At 47.6% G+C, this 22,753-nt stretch overlaps 1 protein-coding gene across 1 annotated transcript; it reads left to right on the top strand.

Moving 5' to 3' along the window:
* The first annotated feature begins 13,025 nt into the window (after positions 1 to 13,025).
* Positions 13,026 to 13,878, top strand: LOC109771784 (uncharacterized). The gene has a single exon (XM_020330481.3). The coding sequence runs from the start codon at positions 13,379 to 13,381 to the stop codon at positions 13,652 to 13,654; it is 276 nt and encodes a 91-aa protein (XP_020186070.1). The 5' UTR covers positions 13,026 to 13,378; the 3' UTR covers positions 13,655 to 13,878.
* Positions 13,879 to 22,753: the final 8,875 nt, after the last annotated feature.

Here is a 22,753-nt window from a genome sequence, read left to right as displayed (position 1 = left end):
TGAACTCGACGGTGGCACACGCAACCCTAACCTCTCAATCATCAAACTTGCATCTGCCAACCTCAATTTAATCATAATTTTGAATATAAACCGATGAACATGCCGGCTCTGTCCAAGGCTGTCTCACGCCGGGTTATCTTGCGCGCTTTCCGGCTGGCACTTTTTCATCTGACATATCGCGAGCTTCTCGATCCCTGAGAAAAATCCCTCCAAAAACTCAACACCACCATGCGCAGGCCCCACGGTGGGCGCCAACTGTCGTGGAATTTGTCACGGCAGATGTCCTAGTGTGAGGACTTAGTCGCGAGGCCAGCGCATCTATGTGGTAACTTGAGAGGGGTTGATTGGGATGAGAGACGCGGGGCGGTTCAACGCACAAGACAAGGGTTTAGACAGCTTCGGGCCCCGGGAAACATCATCCGGTAATAACCCTACATGCTGTTTGAGGCTAGGTCTCATTATGATCATGAGGGAGTCGCCGGCAAGCCGGCTCTCCTCTAGTTGTGTCTAGCCCTCGAAATTATTGCTTCTTGCTTGTCCCTCTTTGGGGAGTCCTGCCCCTCCTTATATAAGTTGAAAGGGCGGCTTACATGTAGAGTCCTAGTAGGACTAGGACTAGTCTATCTTCTCTTACAAGTTAATTACAAGTCCGGGTCTTGTTTCCTTGTAAAGGAAATATTCGTCATCCCTTTCCTCTTAATCCGGCCCATCATAACATGAGCCGGCCTTCTGGGCTTTGAGCCTTGTTGTCCATCTGACCCGCCCGCCGGGTTACTAATGAGCCGCCAATTCCGGCCGGGTCATACCGCGGGATATATCCCCGACACACACCGTCCCATTAAAGACCGAGCTCGGAGTTTTGGAGCATCAAGATTGACAAAAGTAACCATACACGCGTCACTATCAACGGGAACGTAGCTCCCCCCTTCAAAGGGTTTCCAAAGTTAACTTGGTAATTAAAAAAGTAAGGGCTCCCTTGATTTAAAGAAATTTTATAGGATTTGGATCTTTATGAATTTTTCCTATATACCATCCTTGCTTCGTGGGATTGGAATCCTTAGGAAAAACTCATAAGGATTGATTTACACTCTATTTTGAAGGAAAATCTCCATCACTCAAATATCTTTGTGCAATTCCTTTATTTTTCCTATGGCATCAAACGCTCTTTTAGGCCTTGTACAATGCAAGATGCTTAGGGGAGGTGCTTAGAGAAATAAACCAGGCTTTCCTCAAGCACCGGTGCTTACTTGTACAGGGTAGACGCTTAATTAGGCGTCTCTCCTTTACAAATAGGCACTGGTGCTTCAGAAAAACCCGGTTTATTTTCCTAAGCATCTAGCATTGTACAAGGCCTTAGGGCTCCTATGGTTTGAAGGAGAAGTAGAGGGAAAATGTAGAAATAAGAATTTACCTATGATAAATAATACTATTCCTGCATTTGGTTTAGAGTAATGAGGCAAAGGAAAAAAATGGAGAAATTTGTTCTTTAGTTACGGTTTGAAAGGAAAAAACACAGGAATTATAACATCTCCTTGGATCTTCTTTTCAAATTCCTATGCACGAAGAACGAGACTAAGAGCCTGTTGGGGAACGTAGTAATTTCAAAAAAATTCCTACGCACACGCAAGATCATGGTGATGCATAGCAACGAGAGGGGAGAGTGTTGTCCACGTACCCTCGTAGACCGACAGCGGAAGCGTTATCACAACGCGGTTGATGTAGTCGTACGTCTTCACGATCCGACCGATCAAGTACCGAACGTACGGCACCTCCGAGTTCTACACACGTTCAGCTCGATGACGTCCCTCGAACTCCGATCCAGCCAAGTGTTGAGGGAGAGTTTCGTCAGCACGACGGCGTGGTGACGATGATGATGTTCCACCGACGCAAGGCTTCGACTAAGCTCCGCAACGGTATTATCGAGGTGTAATATGATGGAGGGGAGCACCGCACACGGCTAAGAGATCTCAAGGATCAATTGTTGTGTCTATGGGGTGCCCCCTGCCCCCGTATATAAAGGATGGAGGAGGGGAGGCCGGCCAGCCCCTGGGGCGCGCCAGAAGGTTGGAGTCCTACTAGGACTCCCTAGTCCTAGTAGGATTCCTCCTCCCACATGGAATAAGAAAAGGGGAAGGGAAAAAGAGAAGGAAGGAAGGAGGCGCCCCCCTTCCCTAGTCCAATTCGGACCAGACCAAGGGGAGGGGCGCAGCCACCTTTTGAAGCCTTTCTCTCCTTTCCCGTATGGCCCATTAAGGCCCAATACGAATTCCCGTAACTCTCCGGTACTTCGAAAAATACCCGAATCACTCGGAACCTTTCCGAAGTCCGAATATAGTCGTCCAATATATCGATTTTTACGTCTCGACCATTTCGAGACTCCTCGTCATATCCCCGGTCTCATCCGAGACTCCGAACTCTTTCGGTACATCAAAACTCAATAAAACTGTCATCGTAACGTTAAGCGTGCGGACCCTACGGGTTCGAGAACTATGTAGACATGACCGAGACACGTCTCCGGTCAATAACCAATAGCGGGACCTGGATGCCCATATTGGCTCCCACATATTCTACGAAGATCTTTATCGGTCAGACCGCATAACAACATACGTTGTTCCCTTTCTCACCGGTATGTTACTTGCCCGAGATTTGATCGTCGGTATCTCGATACCTAGTTCAATCTCGTTACCGGCAAGTCTCTTTACTCGTTCCGTAATACATCATCCCGCAACTAACTCATTAGTCACAATGCTTGCAAGGCTTATAGTGATGTGCATTACCGAGTGGGCCCAGAGATACCTCTCCGACAATCGGAGTGACAAATCCTAATCTCGAAATACGCCAACCTAACAAGTACCTTTGGAGACACCTGTATAGCACCTTTATAATCACCCATTTACGTTGTGACATTTGGTAGCACACAAAGTGTTCCTCCGGTAAACGGGAGTTGCATAATCTCATAGTCATAGGAACATGTATAAGTCATGAAGAAAGCAATAGCAACATACTAAACGATCGGGTGCTAAGCTAACGGAATGGGTCAAGTCAATCACGTCATTCTCCTAATGAGGTGATCCCGTTAATCAAATGACAACTCATGTCTATGGCTAGGAAACATAACCATCTTTGATTAACGAGCTAGTCAAGTAGAGGCATACTAGTGACACTCTGTTTGTCTATGTATTCACACATGTATTATGTTTCCGGTTAATACAATTCTAGCATGAATAATAAACATTTATCATGATATAAGGAAATAAATAATAACTTTATTATTGCCTCTAGGGCATATTTCCTTCAGTCTCCCACTTGCACTAGAGTCAATAATCTAGTTCACATCGCCATGTGATTTAACATGAATAGTTCACATCACCATGTGATTAACACCCATAGTTCACATCGTCATATGACCATCACCCAAAGGGTTTACTAGAGTCAGTAATCTAGTTCACATCGCTATGTGATTAACACCCAAAGAGTACTAAGGTGTGATCATGTTTTGCTTGTGAGATAATTTTAGTCAACGGGTTTGTCATATTCGGATCCGTAAGTATTTTGCAAATTTCTATGTCTACAATGCTCTGCACGGAGCTACTTTAGCTAATTGATCCCACTTTCAATATGTATCCAGATTGAGACTTAGAGTCATTTGGATCAGTGTCAAAACTTGCATTGACGTAACCCTTTACGATGAACCTTTTGTCACCTCCATAATCGAGAAACATATGCTTATTCCACTAAGGATAAATTTGACCGTTGTCCAGTGATCTACTCCTAGATCACTATTGTACTCCCTTGCCAAAATCAGTGTAGGGTATACAATAGATCTGGTACACAGCATGGCATACTTTATAGAACCTATGGCCAAGGCATAGGGAATGACTTTCATTCTCTTTCTATCTTCTGCCGTGGTCGGGTTTTGAGTCTTACTCAATTTCACACCTTGTAACACAGGCAAGAACTCTTTCTTTGACTGTTCTATTTTGAACTACTTCAAAATCTTGTTAAGGTATGTACTCATTGAAAAAAAACTTATCAAGCATCTTGATCTATCTCTATAGATCTTGATGCTCAATATGCAAGCAGCTTCACCGAGGTCTTTCTTTGAAAAACTCCTTTCAAACACTCATTTATGCTTTGCAGAATATTTCTACATTATTTCTGATCAACAATATGTCATTCACATATACTTATCAGAAATGTTGTAGTGCTCCCACTCACTTTTTTTTGTAAATACAGGCTTCACTGCAAGTCTGTATAAAACTATATGCTTTGATCAACTTATCAAAGCATATATTCCAACTCCGAGATGCTTGCACCAGTCCATAGATGGATCGCTGGAGCTTGCATATTTTGTTAGCACTTTTAGGATTGACAAAACCTCCTGGTTGCATCATATACAACTCTTCTTTAATAAATCCATTAAGGAATGCAGTTTTGTTTATCCATTTGTCATATTTCATAAAATGTGGCAATTGCTAACATGATTCAGACAGACTTAAGCATAGATACGAGTGAGAAACTCTCATCGTAGTCAACACCTTGAACTTGTCGAAAACCTTTTTGCGACAATTCTAGCTTTGTAGACAGTAACACTACTATCACTGTCTGTCTTCCTCTTGAAGATCCATTTAATCTCAATGGCTCGCCGATCATTGGGCAAGTCAATCAAAGTTCATACTTTGTTCTCATATATGGATCTTGTCTCAGATTTCATGGCCTCAAGCCATTTCGCGGAATCTGGGCTCATCATCGCTTCCTCATAGTTCGTAGGTTCGTCATGGTCAAATAACATGACCTCCAGAACAGGATTACCGTACCACTCTGGTGTGGATCTCACTCTGGTTTACCTACGAGGTTTGGTAGTAACTTGATCTGAAGTTACATGATCATCATCATTAACTTCCTCACTAATTGGTGTAGGAGTCACAGGAACAGATTTCTGTGATGAACTACTTTCCAATAAGGGAGCAGGTACAGTTACCTCATCAAGTTCTACTTTCCTCCCACTCACTTCTTTCGAGAGAAACTCCTTCTCTAGAAAGGATCCATTCTTAGCAACGAATGTCTTGCCTTCGGATCTGTGATAGAAGGTGTACCCAACTGTCTCCTTTGGGTATCCTATGAAGACACATTTCTCCGATTTGGGTTTGAGCTTATCAGGATGAAATTTTTTCACATAAGCATCGCAACCCCAAACTTTAAGAAACGACAACTTTGGTTTCTTGCCAAACCACAGTTCATAAGGCGTCGTCTCAACGGATTTTGATGGTGCCCTATTTAATGTGAATGTAGCTGTCTCTAATGCATAACCCCAAAACGATAGTGGTAAATTGGTAAGAGACATCATAGATTGCACTATATCCAATAAAGTACGGTTATGACGTTCGGACACACCATTATGCTGTGGTGTTCCAGGTGGCACGAATTTGTGAAACTATTCCACATTGTTTTAATTGAAGACCAAACTCGCAACTCAAATATTTGTCTCCGCGATCAGATCGTAGAAACTTTATTTTCTTGTTACGATGATTTTCTACTTCACTCTGAAATTATATGAACTTTTCAAATCTTTCAGACTTCTGTTTCATTAAGTAGATATACCCATATCTGCTCAAATCATCTGTGAAGGTCAGAAAATAATGATACCTGCTACGAGCCTCAATATTTATCGGGCCACATACATCTGTATGTATGATTTCCAACAAATCTGTTGCTCTCTCCATAGTTCCGGAGAACGGCGTTTTAGTCATCTTGCCCATGAGGCACGGATCGCAAGCATCAAGTGATTCATAATCAAGTGATTCCAAAATCCCATCAGTATGGAGTTTCTTCATGCGCTTTACACCAATATGACCTAAACGGCAGTGCCACAAATAAGTTGCACTATCATTATTAACTTTGCATCTTTTAGCTTCAATATTATGAATATGTGTATCACTACGATCGAGATCCAACAAACCATTTTCGTTGGTGTGTATGACCATAGAAGGTTTTTATTCATGTAAACAGAACAACAATTGTTCTCTAACTTAAATGAATAACCGTATTGCAATAAACATGATCAAATCATATTCATGCTCAACGCAAACACCAAATAACACTTATTTAGTTTCAACACTAATCCCGAAAGTATAGGGAGTGTGCGATGATGATCATATCAATCTTGGAACTACTTCGAACACACATCGTCACCTCGCCTTTTACTAGTCTCTGTTTATTCTGCTACTCCCGTTTTCGAGTTACTACTCTTTAGCAACTGAACCAGTATCAAATACTGAGGGGTTGCTATAAACACTAGTAAGTACACATCAATAACATGTATATCCAATATACCTTTGTTCACTTTGCCATCTTTCTTATCCACCAAATACTTGGGGTAGTTCCGCTTCCAGTGACCAGTCCCTTTGCAGTAGAAGCACTTAGTCTCAGGCTTAGGTACAGACTTGGGCTTCTTCACTTGAGTAGCAACTTGCTTGCCGTTCTTTTGAAGTTCCCCTTCTTCCCTTTGCCCTTTTCTTGAAACTAGTGGTCTTGTCAACCATCAACACTTGAAGTGGTCTCGTCAACCATCAACACTTGATGTTTTTCTTGATTTCTACCTTCGTCGATTTTAGCATCACGAAGAGCTCGGGAATTACTTTCGTCATCCCTTGCATACTATAGTTCATCACGAAGTTCTAATAACTTGGTGATGGTGACTAGAGAATTCTGTCAATCACTATTTTATCTGGAAGATTAACTCCCACTTGATTCAAGCGATTGTAGTACCCAGACAATCTGAGCACATGCTCACTAGTTGAGCGATTCTCCTCCATCTTTTAGCTATAGAACTTGTTGGAGACTTCATATCTCTCAACTCGGGTATTTGCTTGAAATATTAACTTCAACTCCTGGAACATCTTATATGGTCCATGATGTTCAAAACGTCTTTGAAGTCCCGATTCTAAGCCGTTAAGCATGGTGCACTAAACTATCAAGTAGTCATCATATTGAGCTAGCCAAACGTTCATAACGTCTGCATCTACTCCTGCAATAGGTCTGTCACCTAGCGGTGCATCAAGGACATAATTTTTCTGTGCAGCAATGAGGATAATCCTCAGATCACGGATCCAATCCGCATCTTTGCTACTAACATCTTTCAACATAATTTTTCTCTAGGAACATATCAAAATATAAACACAGCGAAGCAACAACGCGAGCTATTGATCTATAACATAAAATTTGCAAAATACTATCAGGACTAAGTTCATGATAAATTTAAGTTCAATTAATCATATTACTTAAGAACTCCCACTTAGATAGACATCTCTCTAATCATCTAAGTGATTACGTGATCCAAAGCAACTAAACCATGTCCGATTAACACGTGAGATGGAGTAGTTTCAATGGTGAACATCACTATGTTGATCATATCTACTATATGATTCACGCTCGACCTTTCGGTCTCTGTGTTCCGAGGCCATATCTGTATATGCTAGGCTCGTCAAGTTTAACCTGAGTATTCCGCGTGTGCAACTGTTTTGCACCCGTTGTATTTGAACGTAGAGCCTATCACACCCGATTAACACGTGGTGTCTCAGCACGAAGAACTTTTGCAACGGTGCATACTCAGGGAGAACACTTATACTTTGATAATTTAGTGAAGGATCATCTTATAATGCTATCGTCAATCAAAGCAAGAAAAGATGCATAAAGGATTAACATCACATGCAATCAATATAAGTGACATGATATGGCCATCATCATCTTGTGCTTGTGATCTCCATCTCCGAAGCACCGTGCTTGTGATCTCCATCTCCGAAGCACCGTCATGATCACCATCGTCACCGGCGCGACACCTTGATCTCCATCGTAGCATCGTTGTCGTCTCGCCAACTTATTGCTTTTACGACTATCGCTACCGCTTAGTGATAAAGTAAAACTATTACATGGCGATTGCATCTCATACAATAAAGCGACAACCATATGGCTCCTGCCAGTTGCCGATAACTCGGTTACAAAACATGATCATCTCATACAACACATTATATCACATCATGTCTTGACCATATCACATCACAACATGCCCTGCAAAAACAAGTTAGACGTCCTCTACTTTGTTGTTGCATATTTTACGTGGCTGCTACGGGCTTAGCAAGAACCGTTCTTACCTACGCATCAAAACCACAACGATAGTTTATCAAGTTGGTGCTGTTTTAACCTTCGCAAGGACCGGGCGTAGCCACACTCGGTTCAACTAAAGTGAGAGAGACAGACACCCGCCAGTCACCTTTAAGCAACGAGTGCTCCGAACGGTGAAACCAGTCTCGCGTAAGCGTACGCGTAATGTCGGTCCGGGCCGCTTCATCTCACAATACCGTTGAACAAAAGTATGACATGCTGGTAAGCAGTATGACTTATATCGCCCACAACTCACTTGTGTTCTACTCGTGCATAGCATCAACGCATAAAACCAGGCTCGGATGCCACTGTTGGGGAACATAGTAATTTCAAAAAAATTCCTACGCACACGCAAGATCATGGTGATGCATAGCAACGAGAGGGGAGAGTGTTGTCCACGTACCCTCGTAGACCGACAGCGGAAGCGTTATCACAACGCGGTTGATGTAGTCGTACATCTTCACGATCCGACCGATCAAGTACCGAACGTACGGCACCTCCGAGTTCTACACATGTTCAGCTCGATGACGTCCCTCGAACTCCGATCCAGCCGAGTGTTGAGGGAGAGTTTCGTCAGCACGACGGCGTGGTGACGATGATGATGTTCCACCGACGCAGGGCTTCGCCTAAGCTCCGCAACGGTATTATCGAGGTGTAATATGATGGAGGGGGGCACCGCACACGGCTAAGAGATCTCAAGGATCAATTGTTGTGTCTATGGGGTGCCCCCCTGCCCCCGTATATAAAGGATGGAGGAGGGGAGGTCGGCCAGCCCCTGGGGCGCACCAGAAGGTTGGAGTCCTACTAGGACTCCCTAGTCCTAGTAGGATTCCTCCTCCCACATGGAATAGGAAAAGGGGAAGGGAAAAAGAGAAGGAAGGAAGGAGGCGCCCCCCTTCCCTAGTCCAATTCGGACCAGACCAAGGGGAGGGGCGCAGAGGCCTTTCTCTCCTTTCCTGTATGGCCCATTAAGGCCCAATACGAATTCCCGTAACTCTCCGGTACTCCGAAAAATACCCGAATCACTCGGAACCTTTCCGAAGTCCGAATATAGTCGTCCAATATATCGATTTTTACGTCTCGACCATTTCGAGACTCCTCGTCATATCCCCGATCTCATCCGGGACTCCGAACTCTTTCGGTACATCAAAACTCAATAAAACTGTCATCGTAACGTTAAGCGTGCGGACCCTACGGGTTCGAGAACTATGTAGACATGACCGAGACACGTCTCCGGTCAATAACCAATAGCGGGACCTGGATGCCCATATTGGCTCCCACATATTCTACGAAGATCTTTATCGGTCAGACCGCATAACAACATACGTTGTTCCCTTTGTCACCGGTATGTTACTTGCCCGAGATTTGATCGTCGGTATCTCGATACCTAGTTCAATCTCGTTATCGGCAAGTCTCTTTACTCGTTCTGTAATACATCATCCCGCAACTAACTCATTAGTCACAATGCTTGCAAGGCTTATAGTGATGTGCATTACCGAGTGGGCCCAGAGATACCTCTCCGACAATCGGAGTGACAAATCCTAATCTCGAAATACGCCAACCCAACAAGTACCTTTGGAGACACCTGTAGAGCACCTTTATAATCACCCATTTACGTTGTGACGTTTGGTAGCACACAAAGTGTTCCTCCGGTAAACGGGAGTTGCATAATCTCATAGTCATAGGAACATGTATAAGTCATGAAGAAAGCAATAGCAACATACTAAACGATCGGGTGCTAAGCTAACGGAATGGGTCAAGTCAATCACGTCATTCTCCTAATGAGGTGATCCCGTTAATCAAATGACAACTCATGTCTATGGCTAGGAAACATAACCATCTTTGATTAACGAGCTAGTCAAGTAGAGGCATACTAGTGACACTCTGTTTGTCTATGTATTCACACATGTATTATGTTTCCGGTTAATACAATTCTAGCATGAATAATAAACATTTATCATGATATAAGGAAATAAATAATAACTTTATTATTGCCTCTAGGGCATATTTCCTTCAGAGCCTTATTGGCACAATAACATTCTAGCTATACATTTTCATGTGGTTTGCCTTTAGTTTGACCATGTTTATTAGGATTTTTGTGTTTTTCAATTCCTGTAACCAAACATCCAAATTATAGAATTCATGTATTTATCAAAAGTTTGCGTGTGCATTTCCTATCATTTTTTTTATTGTTATGTTTTATGTTTTTAGAACCCTACAAACCAAGAAACCAAAGGAAGTCTTATTCAAATACCTCTAGTTTTCCAATCAGATAGGATTTACGGTAGCATGCATTATATTCATATTTTTCTTTTTTTTTGAAAACCCTATAAAACAAAGAGGTCCTCAAAATACAGATTTCTCCACTGTCGTATGAAAAAAAGTTTGGGTGGAGAACATAAAATGTTGAATTATTGGGCCAACCCATTAATTATTCATCAATAGTTCCTAGGATATAAACCCCTAAGCCCACATGTCCCATTCGTGCATGGCAAGAGAGTGGAAAGTTTAGGCTCACTCCATAGTGGATGGTGTGGTAGGCTAACATGTAAGGTGGGTTGTTCTAGACACCACTAATTAAGAACTCGAGAAGAGGCTAGGACTCATATGTACATGCGCGCTCCTTCGTCGGCCGTCACATCATGCCTCGCCTCACATGTGCGTCGTGTTTTTGTGAACGAGCCAAGCCAAGTCAGGCTAGGAGCTAGGTCGCGTGTGCGTGAATGAGCAAAGCCGAGACGGGCTAGGACCCATGTCAAATGTACGTGCTTGGATACCTACCATGTTCTAGGCCACTGACACGCTCTTGAGAGGTGTTCTTAGTGACAAGATCATCGATCCTTTCATATGGATCCACTCGAGGCCAAGTTTGGGGTCTCAGACGCACGCAACAAGTTGTATGTCATGGATAAGATAATTGATGACCAACAGTTGAGCTGAGTCATGAGATACAGTCACTTGCCAAGAAACTTGAGCACTTTAATCGTGTGTTGCTAGATAAGTTTGTTTTCAGAGGCATCATTGCTAATGCTTCCTCCTCCATTGAAAATTTTGCCACTTCTCTTAAGCACAAGAAGCATGAATTTTCTATTGTTAAACACAAGAGAAATTGTTTTCATACACTCGTACTCCTGTTCCGCGGCTCACCCCGCCTCACTACACCTTGCATGCACGTCGTGTTTCATGGACGAGCCGCGTCCGGTTAGGTTCTATGCCACGTGTACATGTTGCCCTCTTTCTGCCACACAAGAAAAGGTCAAAATGTTTTCCACTATTTTCAGATGAATCTGAACCGACGTAAGCAGTTCCACCTCCCTATAGTGGACTAGTAACCGGCTCTAGTTGTCTTCATCTCCCCATTGGAGCAGTTTCATCTCGTTTATATGAGGTTTCTACTCTGCCACAAACATGAGACTTTCAACTTAAACCTATGCGTCGACCTATAGTTTCAGAGCCTTCACCGCGTACCGTTTTCTCATCTGGCTTTCCGGTTAGCACCGCGAAGTGAGATAGCAAGCCTTCGAAACTACGTCTCTTACTATCATGTATACATGAGAGAGGCAATCAGTTTTTGGGAGTGCTCTTTGCGGCAAATTTGACAAATTTGACCTATAGACGAAATCAAATCACAGAATGAACTGTCCGTGAAACTATTTCACGCGGCTGACCCGTGGCGCCTAGCTCTCAGGCGCTGCACACTGACTTAGTAATTTTCTGATCACACGGGTGCGACGCTGGCCGTGTAGCGCCTATCTGTGAGGCGTTGCACAGTGTAGTGTGGCGCCTTCGTGTCGGGCGTCACACAAAAAGGTCGGCCGCGTGAAATAGTTTCACGGATAGTTCATTCTGTGATTTGATTTCGTCTATAGGTCAAATTTGTCAAATTTGCCGCTCTTTGCGGGACTGCTGGATTCTCCATCACCTATTTGTGCACGATAACTTCAGCGATGCTGAAATCTTCCTCGGTGACATGCCGTCTGGCGCTGTTGCGAACTTTCCTTCTTCTTCAATGTTGTACGTATTTTTATCCCTTGCGCCAGGGATTGTTTCTGGATTTTTTATTACTCCCTTTGTAAAGAAATATAAGATCATTTAGATCACTACTTTGGTGATCTAAATGATCTTACATTTTTTACAGAGGAAGTACTAGATATAATATTTTTATGATATCTGATCACATGATTAGTACTATTGTTCGTTTGATCATCATGTTTAATCCGTTTTATTTACAGTATTTCTGAACTAATTTATATAAGTACAAAACTGCTCAAATATTCAACAGAAGACGCCAGCGGCTTCCGACGGCACACGGGACACGCATGATGATGCCGAAGCTTGTACGTCAGCCCAGTGCGATAAGGCCGTGCGCAGCACGCACGCACGCACCTCGCTAGGCGTCCAGATACATACATGGATGGACGCATCCGCGACCCGTCGGGTGTCCGTTTCCGCTTGTGTGCACGGCGACGCCGGGCGCCGATCGAGCCGCCCCGCCCCGGAACAAGCCAAGAGCTTTCCTGCGCCAAAGAAACCACAGATTTCGGGACATATCTGCAGGCGTTTCTCGAGTCAGCCGGCCACATCATTCACCCGTCCACCGCGCCGCCTACGGACGCACGCACGCACGCACCAACGGCGGCCGCCGGACGAGGTTAAAAAGCCACGGCGCACGCGCGTGCGCCGTGAGCCAAACGAACCGTGCACGTACCTACCTGGGGCACTAGCGCAGCTGCTTCCTTGTCACGGAGCACTGGGAGGGGAGCTCCGGCGCCGGTGGATCTCATCCCCCAACGGCGCGGTGAGATGCATGTGAGTGAGTGACTCGCCCAAATTTGGCCCAGGCAGCGGGGTCCTCGCGCCCTGTCCGTCGTGTCCGCGCTCGTCCCGGTCCCCAGCTAAATGACAGCGTCTGCTGACGGGCGGCGTACCGCGGTAGGCGCCACGCGGGCGCGCGCGCGCTGGCGGCCACTGCCACGGCCGGATGTCAGTTAACCAACCGCACCAGCGGCAGCAAAAGCCGGAGAGGTAGCTCGCGTGCTGGTGAGTGCGTAACTCGCCCTCGCCACCGGCGTTAAAGCCCACCGCCCAGCCCCCGCGCCCGCATATCCATCCATCTTGTAGGCTTGTAGCCAGGTAGCCAGCCAAGAAAGCAGAGCGGCACTCCTGACCAGCACAGCACCCTTCGATTTGGCAGCGGCCGGGCGAGGGCGAGGGCGAGATGGAGGGGTCGTCGTCGTCGGCGTCGGCGTCGATGGGGGCGGCGGCGAGGGCGGCGCGGGCGGGGGCGAAGGTGTGCGGCAAGGAGGAGAAGGTGGTGGGCGTGCAGAAGGCGCCGGGGAGCTGCCCGTACTGCGGCGGCGGGGTGGTGGCCACGGACGTGGAGGCCAAGTGGGTGCTCTGCTTCCTGCCGCTCTGCCTCAAGAACAAGCGCAGGTTCGCCTGCACCGCCTGCGCCCGCCGCCTCGTCACCTACCCCGCCATTGTCCAGGACTAGCTGCTGCTTAATTAGCCTTTTTTTTCCATACTATTTCATTCTCCGCCCCCCTCGGTTTGATTCTCTGGAGATTGATCCAAGAACTGAAGATTTTCGTTAGATGCCAGATCGAACAGCTGGAGGTCGATCGATGTGCGTCCCGCCGGTCGCTTTCCGTGCGCGCCGATCTTGATTTGGATATCTGCTTGAGTGTTTTCTTGATTCTGGCTAGATGTTTCTCGCTCCGTCGCTCGTGAGTTTCAGTCTGGCTACAGTTCTTCTTACTGCTGCTGCTGATGGGTGATGAGATACAGGACTGACAGGGAGCAGTCTCGCTCCGAGTTCAGACGTGTGTGATCTTTGTGGATGTGCCTTTTGACTCCTATATGCGACGTGTCTGAAATGGTTTCAACATCCTTGTTGACATTATAGGAAATCTCGCGATCGAGCGCATGATGATGCTGATGCTGATTGCCCTAAGTCTGGAAATAGAACATTCGTGCGTGACCTTCGGTGTAACTGTAGCAGAGTCGTCACAAGTAGCCGATCGCCGTAATAATCGACCACTATTATGATTTTAGTGGAGAAGGACAGTCTAAGAGTAAGAGCATCCTCGGGCGGACGCCCAGTCTCTGGCTAGTTAAAAAAATCGACCCAGACGGATGCCTCAAACGGGCATCAAACACCCGGACTGACCAGCTGGCGTCCCCCCAACCCTAGCAACATCCATCTCCTCCCTATCTGTGCCGCCAGCCCGAGCCCATCCACCTCTCTCCCGCTTCGCCGTTCTTCCCACACCGTCTGGCTTTGTCATGGCCCGGCAAAAGAAGATGACATATGCTATGCTCACACCGGAGCGCCGGTTCCAGATTGAGGAGGAGATCCGGGCGAGGCGCGCTGCCCGCATCGCAGCCGGCTTGCCTCAGGATTCGCCGGAGCCGGAGGAGGAGGAGGAGCCGGAGCAGCAGCCGGTTCTGATGGAGGCGGCGGATTCAAAGGAGGAAGAGGTGGAGCAGCCGGAGGACGAGGTCGCGTCGGCTGCGGGCTTCAGCATGAAGGACGGCATGGCTGAGTTCGTGGTCGCGCAAGCAACGAAGATGATGGAGCAGCAGGCCATCCCAGAGTTCATCTAGGATGAGGCCTATGTACAGGCCATCCAGCAGGAAACGGGCATCGACCGACGCGTTTTTCATCGAACTTGACGTGGAGGCAGAGGCTGAGGAGCCAAAGTTGCGGCTGCCGATGTACCGGAGTAGAGCACGAACATAGTGGACACCTTCGACGAGGATTAGGGTAGTATAGGTTGATCTACATAGAATGTCCTTGTTTGCATGCTTTGTATGCCCGGTGTTGGGGATATTACTACTGGGCGTAAACCGGCCAGGAGAGGCCGGGTTATCCCTATAATGAGTTATTATATTATGAAGCCCATGAAGACAAGGATGATGACGCTTTAGGAAGGCCCAAGGCCCAAGGGCGGATTAAGGCCTGTAGCCATATACCGACCTTGATATGTATGCTTGTATTGTAAGGCAGAAGTAGTAGAGACCGGGCCGGACACGTTTATGAGCCGGCCTCATAACCCTGTAAACCGACGGGTGTCAACCCATGTATATAAGGGGACGACCCGGCGGCGGTTTAGGGACGACAGACAACAACTCGAGACTCAGGCAAAGCGTATTCGCTCCCTGGTCATCGAAACCCTAGCAATTCCACAACAACTGGATTAGGCCTTTACCTTCACCGCAAGGGGCCGAACCAGTATAAATTCTCTGCGTCCCTTGTCCACTTTAACCCCTTTAAGCTAACCCGTTGCGATGGCTCCACGACTAAGTCCCTTCAGGAGGACATCTGCCGTGACAAAACCATGACAGTTGGCGCCCACCGTGGGGCTATCGCACGATGGTTTCGAGTTCTTAGAGGGCAGCTTCGAAGGACCAAGGGTTACGCTGTGGGCCGGATGACCAAGAGTCATCGCGGCAAGCTCTACATCGACGACGCAAGCTGGGGCCCCGAGGCCGTCTCAATCGAGTACGGGTACCGGGTCCCCTTCGGCGGCATCCACGTTTTCATTGGCAAGATCGGCGAACCGGGCCCTGAGCCGGACATCTGCACCGACATCGTCGAAACGGCTCAGCGTGCGAGATCTGCCCGGGTTAAGCCTGTCATGAAGCGTGCCTTCGTGGGAGTCATCCACGGAGTGGAATCTGAGGATAGATCGGAATCTGGTGGTGAAACCGTCGTTTATTCCAGCGACGTGTCATCGACCGGAGAGACCGAGTCATTGTACCAGTTGCAAGATGGCCGTATCGGGGGCTATTCCGATGGCGACAGTATTCCGGACCCCTTTGATCCGCCAAACCGGGTCGCGATCTTCATGGCCGGTACACAGCCAGCGCTCCACTCTTCGACAGCAGCGGCTATGATTTCCGGATCAGTAGCAGCAACAGCGGCCGGGGCAGGAGGCCCCGTGCGACCGCCAGCTCAGGTTTTATCTGATTTTTTCGACGCTTTGGCAACATTGATGGCGGAGGTTAACCCGGCCAATCGGGATGAGCATGATTCGGAAATTGCAAAGGTGAAAGATCAGATAACTCAGGCCAAAGCCGACCTGGCAGCTGAGGATGCCAGGATGACTGCGGAACGAGCCGCATTGGATGCACAGGCTTACCGGCTTATGTTGGATCAGAGTGCGTCAAATGATGTCATGAGGAGAAGATACCGGTCTCACCTGCCGCCGGTTTATGAGGCCAGGAACCTCTTTAATACCCCAGGAGCAGGGACCAGTAATCCGCCGGCGGTAAACCGGGCAGAGGCACCTGAAACGGGAGCGCTGGTTCAGCCGCGTCCAACAGATCCGCCCCGTCAGAACAGCGTTCCGTCGCAACACGTCCCAAAGCTGCCGGGTCACTATTCTAACCCGATGGATAACATTGCCGCTGCCGCTTCACGACTGGCGGCTCTCCCGGTCGAAGGCGAGTCCCCAGTAGCGGTCGAGACACGACGGGCTAGGGAGCTCCTTCAGACAACTTTAACTCAGTAGCAGGCTTATTCATATAGTCGCGAAAGGATCCATTCTACTCCCCGCCCAAGCCGGAGCTACAACAGGCGTATTGATGAACCAGCCGTGTCAAGCAGTGCGCGAAACCGTGATCCGCCCCGTGGCCATAACCCGGTGGGTGGCGGTGGCGATGCTCAGGATGTGGTGGATCGCGCTAGAGCACGTCGAGAGGCCGAGTTAGCGGCGCAACATGAGGCCCGCCAACCTACTCCGGCTCGTCCAACCACGTCGGTGGAACCAGGGTTACTTCCAGCTCTTTGGGAGTGCCGTGTCTCGTCCCAGCGCTGCGCAACGTGCGCCTGCCCAAGGATTTCAAAGGCCCACGTAAAGTGCCGAATTACACCGCCGATTTATCCCCCGAGTCATGGGTTGAAAGCTATGAGATGGCAATGGAGATGCTGGATGTGGACGATGCGGCGTGCGCCAAATACTTTACCATTATGTTGGAAGGAACGGCTCGCACTTGGCTGAATAACTTGCCGGCTAACTCCATTAGGTCATGGGCCGAACTGAGGGCCCGGTTTATCCAGAATTTCAAGGATACATGCAAGCAGCCCATGTCAATTGTGGACTTAGCTGCCTGTGTCCAGGAGGAAGGAGAGTCAACAACCCATTGGGTGCGCCGGGTTTCAGAGATTTTGCATTCATCAGACCGCATCAACGCTGATACATCAGTTTTAACATTGGAGGGCAATTGCCGGTTTGCACCTCTGAAATTGAAGTTGGGACGGCTCAAACATCATTGTAATGACATGGGAACACTTATGCCAGCTCTGGTAAAGTATGCCGACTCTGATAGTACCAAGGATCCCGAGTCTGACGATGACAAGACAGGGAAGGGAAAGAAGAGCGGCAATACCAAGGGGCAGCAGCATAACCCGGCGGGTCATGGAAACAATGGTAAGCGTAAAGCGGATAACAGTTTGGATTTTGTGGCTAATACCAACGCACAGGACAAGGGCCAACGGCGTAAGGGTAAACCGCCCCGGCGTAGCGGAGGACCGAGCCCCAATCCGGAGCGCCTGTCTTATCTATTAAACCAGCCTTGTCCAAAGCACGGGTCGCAGGACAAACCGGCTATGCACCTCTGGAAGGATTGTTATATCATGCAGGAGTTCAAAAATTCCAATTTTTTTCGGTATGATCATGGACCGGGCGGCGGTTCAGGCCCCGGATCTCATGGCCCGGGTTACGGTGGAGGCAGTTCCGGTTCAGGTTTTCACGGTAATCAGAGTGGGCATGGCAATCAAAGCAATCAGGGCAACCAAGGTAGTTATAATCATCAAGGAAATCAGCAGCAGCAGCAGCAGCAACAGTCGGGTTACCAGAGCAACCCGAAGCAGTTGAATAGCGGGCAGTATCATGTCTTCACCACTAGCTTGGACAAGCGCGATCAGAAGCTTCATAAAAGGGCAGTGAATTCCGTTGAACCGGCGGTGCCCCGTTATTTATGTTGGTCTGAACAGCCCATTGTGTGGAGTCGAGAGGATCATCCACCCCGGGTTGATAATCCGGGTCATCTGGCGTTGGTGGTGGCACCTCAGGTGGGAGGTTATAAGTTCACCAAAGTACTCATGGATGGGGGGAGTAGTATCAACATCCTCTACTATGAAACTTTCCGTCGCATGGGGTTAACAGATAAAAATCTTAAACCGTCCAACACGGTCTTCCATGGTGTGGTGCCTGGTAAATCGGCATATCCAGTTGGTAAGATAGCTCTGGAGGTTGCTTTTGGTGATGAGCATGATTCAAGATCAGAGGCGTTGACCTTCGAGGTGGTGAAAATCAAGAGCCCATATCATGCCCTGTTTGGACGGCCCGCTTATGCTAAGTTCATGACAAGGCCCTGTTATGTCTATCTGCAGCTCAAGATGCCGAGTCATAAGGGGACTATCACAATGCACGGTGTTGGGAATCGTAGCATAATTTTAAAATTTTCCTACGCTCACCAAGATCCATCTATGGAGTATACTAGCAACGAGGGGAAAGGAGTGCATCTACATACCCTTGTAGATCGCGAGCGGAAGCGTTCCAATGAACGTGGATGACGGAGTCGTACTCGCCGTGATTCAAATCACCGATGACCGAGTGCCGAACGGACGGCACCTCCGCGTTCAACACACGTACGGTGCAGCGATGTCTCCTCCTTCTTGATCCAGCAAGGGGAAGGAGAGGTTGATGGAGATCCAGCAGCACGACGGCGTGGTGGTGGATGTAGCGGGTCTCGGCAGGGCTTCGCCGAGCTTCTGCGAGAGGGAGAGGTGTAGCAGGGGAGGAGGGAGGCGCCCAAGGCTGTAAATACTACTGCCCTCCCTCCCCCCTTTATATAGGCCCCCTGGGAGGGGGGGCGCCGGCCAGAACCCATCTGGAGGGGCGGCGGCCAGGGGGGTAACTTACCCCCCAAGTCAAGTGGGGCGCCCCCCACCCTAGGGTTTCCAACCCTAGGCGCAGGGGGGAGGCCCATGGGGGGCGCCCCAGCCCACTATGGGCTGGTTCCCTTCCCACTTCAGCCCATGGGGCCCTCCGGGACAGGTGGCCCCACCCGGTGGACCCCCGGGACCCTTCCGGTGGTCCCGGTACAATACTGATAACCCCCGAAACTTTCCCGGTGGCCGAAACTGGACTTCCTATATATAATTCTTCACCTCCGGACCATTCCGGAACTCCTCGTGATATCCGGGATCTCATCCGGGACTCCGAACAACTTTCGGGTTTCCGCATACTCATATCTCTACAACCCTAGCGTCACCGAACCTTAAGTGTGTAGACCCTACGGGTTCGGGAGACATGCAGACATAACCGAGACGCCTCTCCGGTCAATAATCAACAGCGGGATCTGGATACCCATGTTGGCTCCCACATGTTCCACGATGATCTCATCGGATGAACCACGATGTCGACGATTCAATCAATCCCGTATACAATTCCCTTTGTCAATCGGTATGTTACTTGCCCGAGATTCGATCGTCCGTATCCCAATACCTTGTTCAATCTCGTTACCGGTAAGTCTCTTTACTCGTACCGCAATGCATGATCCCGTGACTAACGCCTTAGTCACATTGAGCTCATTATGATGATGCATTACCGAGTGGGCCCAGAGATACCTCTCCGTCACACGGAGTGACAAATCCCAGTCTCGATCCGTGCCAACCCAACAGACACTTTCGGAGATACCCATAGTGCACCTTTATAGTCACCGAGTTACGTTGTGACGTTTGGCACACCCAAAGCACTCCTACGGTGTCCGGGAGTTGCACGATCTCATGGTCTAAGGAAAAGATACTTGACATTGGAAAAGCTCTAGCAAACGAAACTACACGATCTTTTATGCTATGCTTAGGATTGGGTCTTGTCCATCACATCATTCTCCTAATGATGTGATCCCGTTATCAATGACATCCAATGCCCATAGTCAGGAAACCATGACTATCTGTTGATCAACGAACTAGTCAACTAGAGGCTTACTAGGGACACGTTGTGGTCTATGTATTCACACATGTATTACGATTTCCGGATAACACAATTATAGCATGAACAATAGACAATTATCATGAACAAAGAAATATAATAATAACCATTTATTATTGCCTCTAGGGCATATTTCCAACAGTCTCCCACTTGCACTAGAGTCAATAATCTAGTTACATTGTGATGAATCGAACACCCATTGCGTCCTGGTGTTGATCATGTTTTGCTCTAGGGAGAGGTTTAGTCAACGGATCTGCTACATTCAGGTCCGTATGTACTTTACAAATATCTATGTCTCCATTTTGAACACTTTCACGAATGGAGTTGTAGCGACACTTGATATGCCTGGTCTTCCTGTGAAATCTGGGCTCCTTCGCAAGGGCAATAGCTCCAGTGTTGTCACAGAAGAGAGTCATCGGGCCCGACGCATTGCTTGCAACTGCACCAGCTTACTGCTCCTCCATTCAAAATATACACGTATCCGGTTTGTGACTTCGAGTCATCCAGATCTGTGTCGAAGCTAGCGTCGACGTAACCCTTTACGACGAGCTCTTCGTCACCTCCATAAACGAGAAACATATCCTTAGTCCTCTTCAGGTACTTCAGGATATTCTTGACCGCTGTCCAGTGTTCCATGCCGGGATTACTTTGGTACCTTCCTACCAAACTTACGGCAAGGTTTACATCAGGTCTGGTACACAGCATGGCATACATAATAGACCCTATGGTCGAGGCATAGGGGATGACACTCATCTTTTCTCTATCTTCTGTCGTGGTCGGGCATTGAGCCGTGCTCAATTGCACACCTTGCAATACAGGCAAGAACCCCTTCTTGGACTGATCCATATTGAACTTCTTCAATATCTTGTCAAGGTATGTACTCCGTGAAAGACCAATGAGGCGTCTTGATCTATCTCTATAGATCTTGATGCCTAATATATAAGCAGCTTCTCCAAGGTCCTTCATTGAAAAACACTTATTCAAATAGGCCTTTATACTTTCCAAGAATTCTATATCATTTCCGATCAATAATATGTCATCCACATATAATAAGAGAAATGCTACAGAGCTCCCACTCACTTTCTTGTAAACACAGGCTTCTCCATAAGTCTGTGTAAACCCAAACGCTTTGATCATCTCATCAAAGCGAATGTTCCAACTCCGAGATGCTTGCACCAGCCCATAGATTGAGCGCTGGAGCTTGCATACTTTGTTAGCATTCTTAGGATCGACAAAACCTTCCGGCTGCATCATATACAACTCTTCCTTAAGGAAGCCATTAAGGAATGCCGTTTTGACGTCCATCTGCCATATCTCATAATCATAGTATGCGGCAATTGCTAACATGATTCAGACGGACTTCAGCTTCGCTACGGGTGAGAAAGTCTCATCGTAGTCAACCCCTTGAACTTGTCGATAACCCTTAGCGAAAAGTCGAGCCTTATAGATGGTCACATTACCATCCGCGTCTGTCTTCTTCTTAAAGATCCATTTGTTTTCTATGGCTCGCCGATCATCGGGCAAGTCAGTCAAAGTCCATACTTCGTTTTCATACATGGATCCTATCTCGGATTTCATGGCTTCTAGCCATTTGTCGGAATCCGGGCCCGCCATCGCTTCTTCATAGTTCGAAGGTTCACCGTTGTCTAACAACATGATTTCCAGGACAGGGTTGCCGTACCACTCTGGTGCGGAACGTGTCCTTGTGGACCTACGAAGTTCAGTAGTAACTTGATCCGAAGCTTCATGATCATCATCATTAACTTCCTCCCCAGTCGGTGCAGGCACCACAGGAACATTTTCCCGCGCTGCGCTACTTTCCGGCACGGAAGGGGTGACTATCACCTCATCAAGTTCCACTTTTCTCCCACTCAATTCTTTCGAGAGAAACTCCTTCTCCAGAAAGGACCCGTTCTTGGCAACGAAGATCTTGCCTTCGGATCTGAGGTAGAAGGTATACCCAATGGTTTCCTTAGGGTATCCTATGAAGACGCATTTCTCTGACTTGGGTTCGAGCTTTTCAGGTTGAAGTTTCTTGACATAAGCATCGCATCCCAAACTTTTAGAAACGACAGCTTAGGTTTCTTCCCAAACCATAATTCATACGGTGTCGTCTCAACGGATTTCGACGGAGCCCTATTTAAAGTGAATGCGGCAGTCTCTAAAGCATAGCCCCAAAATGAGAGCGGTAAATCGGTAAGAGACATCATAGATCGCACCATATCCAATAGAGTGCGATTACGACGTTCGGACACACCGTTTCTCTGAGGTGTTCCAGGCGGCGTGAGTTGTGAAACTATTCCACATTTCCTTAAGTGTGTACCAAACTCGTGACTTAAATATTCTCCACCACGATCTGATCGTAAGAATTTTATTTTCCTGTCACGTTGATTCTCAACCTCACTCTGAAATTCCTTGAACTTTTCAAAGGTTTCAGACTTGTGTTTCATTAGGTAGACATACCCATATCTACTTAAGTCATCAGTGAGAGTGAGAACATAACGATATCCTCCGCGAGCCTCAACACTCATTGGACCGCACACATCGGTATGTATGATTTCCAATAAGTTGGTTGCTCGCTCCATTGTTCC

The sequence above is a fragment of the Aegilops tauschii genome, chromosome 7 (assembly GCF_002575655.3).
Source record: "Aegilops tauschii subsp. strangulata cultivar AL8/78 chromosome 7, Aet v6.0, whole genome shotgun sequence".
NCBI classification, from domain to species: Eukaryota; Viridiplantae; Streptophyta; class Magnoliopsida; order Poales; family Poaceae; genus Aegilops; species Aegilops tauschii.
Note: the sequence above shows the minus strand (reverse complement) of the source record. Positions and strands in the feature narration are given on the sequence as shown.